Genomic DNA, 3,902 nt, shown 5'->3' with positions numbered 1-3,902 from the left:
TAATTTGGAGGTTCTGCTCCTGTAAGGGGAGTAGATGCACCAATACATAATGTTACTGAAGTTTCTGCAAATCCTAATCTTGTAGTTGGTCAAAGAGGACATGCCCAGGAGCATCATGTGAATGCGGATGGTGATTCTGGATCAATTGACCCTGCATTCTTAGATGCTCTTCCAGATGAGTTCCGTGCTGAAGTAATTTCTGCTCAACAAGGTCAAGCGGCACATCCTACTGCTAGTTCAGAAACCCAAAACAATGGCGATATTGATCCAGAGTTTCTTGCAGCTCTTCCACCTAACATCCGAGAAGAAGTTCTTGCTCAACAACGTGTCCAAAGGCTGCATCAATCACAAGAGCTGGAAGGTCAACCCGTTGAAATGGATACTGTCTCCATCATAGCCACCTTCCCTTCAGAGCTTACCAGAGTCATGTGATGTATTCTCGTTCTCAGTCCTTCGATGGTATATTACTTTATTAAATACTCCCATCTTTTTATTCAATTATAGGTCAATGTTTTTACTAGTTTGCTGGTGCCTCCTATCCCATTTCCTAGTACATTCTTCAGTCTTGTCTCCAGTCAGTTAGGCAGGCACAGTTCAATTTTGTTATGTGATCGTAGGTGTACCTCCTTTGGTATCCCGGCGTGTTCTGGAGACTCTAACGTATTTGGCTCGCAATCACCCTTATGTTGCCAACATTTTGCTTCAGTTCAAGCTACCCACACCATTTTCGCTAGACTCCGAAAAAGCACGTGGCAAGGCTGTCATGATTAATGAAGATGATAATGTGGAACGGCCAAGCCATCAACTTGGATCTTATGCAATTGCTCTGTTATTAAGTCTTTTAAATCAGCCACTTTATTTGGGAAGTATAGCACATCTTGAGTTGAACCGAATGATCTAGCTGTGAACTGATCTTTTTCTTCTTTATTCAATGCAGCTTCTAAATTTATTGGATGTCATCATTGATAATGCTCACAAAAAATCTAGTTTATCTGTCGAATCTGGGGTATATGCATCTAAACAAGTTTTGCAGATCTTCACATCAGGTGCTGATATAAATACTGGAGCAGCAGGCCTAACTTCTGGGTCTGACATTGTGCCAGCTTCCTCATCCAAGGTTGATAATTCCTTAAAGCCATCCACCAGTAGCATTGCAGAATCTGATACCGAGGAAGTACTTCTTAACCTACCACAAGCAGAACTTTGATTGTTGTGTTCGCTTCTTGCACGGGAAGGGTATTATTCCTCTTTCCATCCTCTCACTTTTATTTCCTTTTCCTACATTGCTTCCCAGATATTGATCTCTGATATGCTTGTGGTCTTGGACATATTCTTAATTGGTGATAAACAAGTTGTTTAAGGATTTCTTTTGAAGCCAAAACACATTAAATAAGTGTTGAGAAATAAATAACTAGACAGAGGTACTAACTTCTAATAAAAATGAAATGAAAAGAGAACGACATCTATGTTGACAAGCATGAAGTGGGTACTGACTATAAAAGCACAATTAGAGCCAGTATATCTTAGTTGGTAATTGGTGGTAACCAACCACAAGCCTCTCATTCTGGTGATTGCAAAATATTCTCTTTCTAGGTTAATCTATTGCGAAGTCCTTAAATTACCTCATTGCATTTCTCTTCAGATTATCCATGCATTTTGTAACTGGCAGTCATTTGTTTGACTTCCAGTTAATATTGTAGTTTTTCTTTATATTGACTCGCCTCTTGTTATTTGCATCTTGTTAGATAACGCTTATTCCACAGCAGCAGAGTTCCTTAAGAAGTTAGTTCCTTAAGAAGTTAGTTGCCAAGGCTCCATCTCATTGTTCCTTAAGAAATTTTCTGTCTCCATGGTGGGTTGATGCAGATTTGAATCAGAAAGAATGCAGGAGCTAATGGCTCAATGTGGTGGTGGCGGCGCTGTAAGGACCTACTTTGTTTGATATTCTTTCGATTGTTACTGAATGATATGATTGGAAATCAGAACAACTCTGAACAACATAAAATGAAGAAGCTAAGGGGGTTTTTTCTCTACCATAGTACTATATGATCAGTTTCTTGCTTTTTATTCAAATTTTTAAAAATTCTTTTTTTACATGAATTATGGATCTAAATTATCAGGGATGCAGATGAGAGGAGACAAATGATGCTGACTCAGATCATGTCTTCTGAAGCATGTGAAAGGTGTAAGTTTGTGGATGTTTTATGCTTAAACTACAGATGTTTGGTTCTTCACTAGCTCCTATGCCCCCTATAACTTATAATGTAATAGTTGCTCAAGAAATAAGTTGAGTTATTACCCTGGAAAGATTCAAGATTGAAATGGAGATTCTTATTAGTATGCCATTGCAAAGAAAGAGTATAGTCAATAAGAGCTAAGAAATTTAGAATTTGATGGATGTCTTTACAACATAATGAGGCATTGATATGAATCTAATACACTTTTATTTGTTATTGTCTTTTCTTTTGTTTCCTTTCCTGTAAAATGATTGTACTAAACTCTAGTTAAAAAAGATGACCTTGTTTCAATAGGAGAGGTAATGAGGTATTGATATAAGATTCATTCCTTGGTTACATTGACGCTGTTACCTGGCCAACTCAAATATCATATGATATTGTTTTATGATGTTATTGTTTTATGATGTAAAGTCTTAATGACTATGGATGATTATTTAGTTTTGTATTGAAGCGATTTTTTTTTTAATTAAAAAAAAGGTCTATTGCGATTGGTAAAATTACCAATCGCCAAACTCAATGAGAAACACCAATGGTCACTAACCAATTGCCACAGTCTTCGCCTGGTAGTAGCGATTGGTTATTTAACCAATCGCCATCTGTCTATAGCGATTGATCATCCACCAATCGCCGTTGCCAATTATGGCAATAACTAGAAGACTTTTGCCGATTGAGAGCGATTGATATATGACCAATCGCTATAGACCTATAACGACCGGTTTGAAGAATAATATTGATTAGTTTTAACAATCGTTATAGAGTTTTTTTACTAGTGCTAGTTGTGAATACATTGTAATTACATACTGTCTTTTCTGAGCGAAAATTTCAGTGTTGTAAGTTGAACAAATGTTGTTTTGTTCAACAGAGGGATAACTAGTTTAGTAATCTGTATTTCATCTAAGGAAGTTAGTGAAATCCTTCTGGTTGTTGAAAGGAGGGTGACATATTAGAGTTTCCTCCGAACATCCATAAAAAACTTGTTGTGTCATTTAAATTCTGTCTTTTCTTCTCTCATTGGTTCGTAGCTTCAAACCTGAGCCAATAGTTCCGCACTTGAATTGCTTCAAGTGTTTGCAAGGGTTTGTGAAGAATAGAAAATGATACTAATCCCTAATAGAATTTTTACCAAACCGTTTTCCAGAAGTTGTCATCAATAGTTAGACCCCTGTCTCTATTGATATCATTAATCTTATCAATTGGTATCGGAGCTTCATTTTCTATTCTCAAGCTTCTATAGAATCTGAATCATGTCTATGGCTGTCATCAACAATGTTCCCATGTCCTCAAAGGAAAACTATGTCGTGTGGAAGGCGAGAGTCCATGCTCGTCTAGCTGCCATAGATGATGACATGTGGTTTGTTATCATCGAAGGTCCAATAAAGATTGAGAAGGCTAGATCTGAGTGAACTAGTGAAGATAAAAGAAAGAACAACCTTGACAACATATCCAAAGACATCCTCTACAAGACATTTGATGACAACATATTCAACAAGATCATCACATGCCCCACTGCCAAAGATATTTGGGAGAAGATGACTAAACTGTGTGAGGACAAAGAGTAAACCAAAGAAAATAGACTCATGATTGCCACACAGTAGTTCAATAACTTTAAGATGCGTCCTGGAGAGATGATGACTAAGTTCGATGAAAGATTAAGTAAGGTTATCA

At 37.2% G+C, this 3,902-nt stretch overlaps 1 protein-coding gene across 1 annotated transcript; it reads left to right on the top strand.

The window, feature by feature from the left end:
• Positions 1-221: 221 nt before the first annotated feature.
• On the top strand, positions 222-1,942 carry LOC124943403. The gene is made up of 6 exons (XM_047483912.1): positions 222-459; positions 618-882; positions 934-1,174; positions 1,295-1,340; positions 1,689-1,782; positions 1,867-1,942. Exons 1-6 carry the CDS (start codon positions 432-434, stop codon positions 1,940-1,942), a joined length of 750 nt encoding a protein of 249 aa, XP_047339868.1. The 5' UTR covers positions 222-431.
• The last annotated feature ends 1,960 nt before the right edge of the window (positions 1,943-3,902 follow it).

The sequence above is a fragment of the Impatiens glandulifera genome, chromosome 6 (assembly GCF_907164915.1).
Source record: "Impatiens glandulifera chromosome 6, dImpGla2.1, whole genome shotgun sequence".
In the NCBI taxonomy this organism is placed as follows: Eukaryota; Viridiplantae; Streptophyta; class Magnoliopsida; order Ericales; family Balsaminaceae; genus Impatiens; species Impatiens glandulifera.
This window is presented reverse-complemented; position numbering and strand designations above follow the sequence as displayed.

Bases quoted from the DNA above. Each gene is read 5' to 3' on its own strand.
- LOC124943403 (XM_047483912.1), top strand. From the start codon at position 432: ATGTATTCTCGTTCTCAGTCCTTCGATG. The intron at 460-617 runs GTATATTACTTT...ATGTGATCGTAG, and splicing joins TCGTTCTCAGTCCTTCGATG to GTGTACCTCCTTTGGTATCC. The intron at 883-933 runs GTTGAACCGAAT...TCTTTATTCAAT, and splicing joins GGAAGTATAGCACATCTTGA to GCAGCTTCTAAATTTATTGG.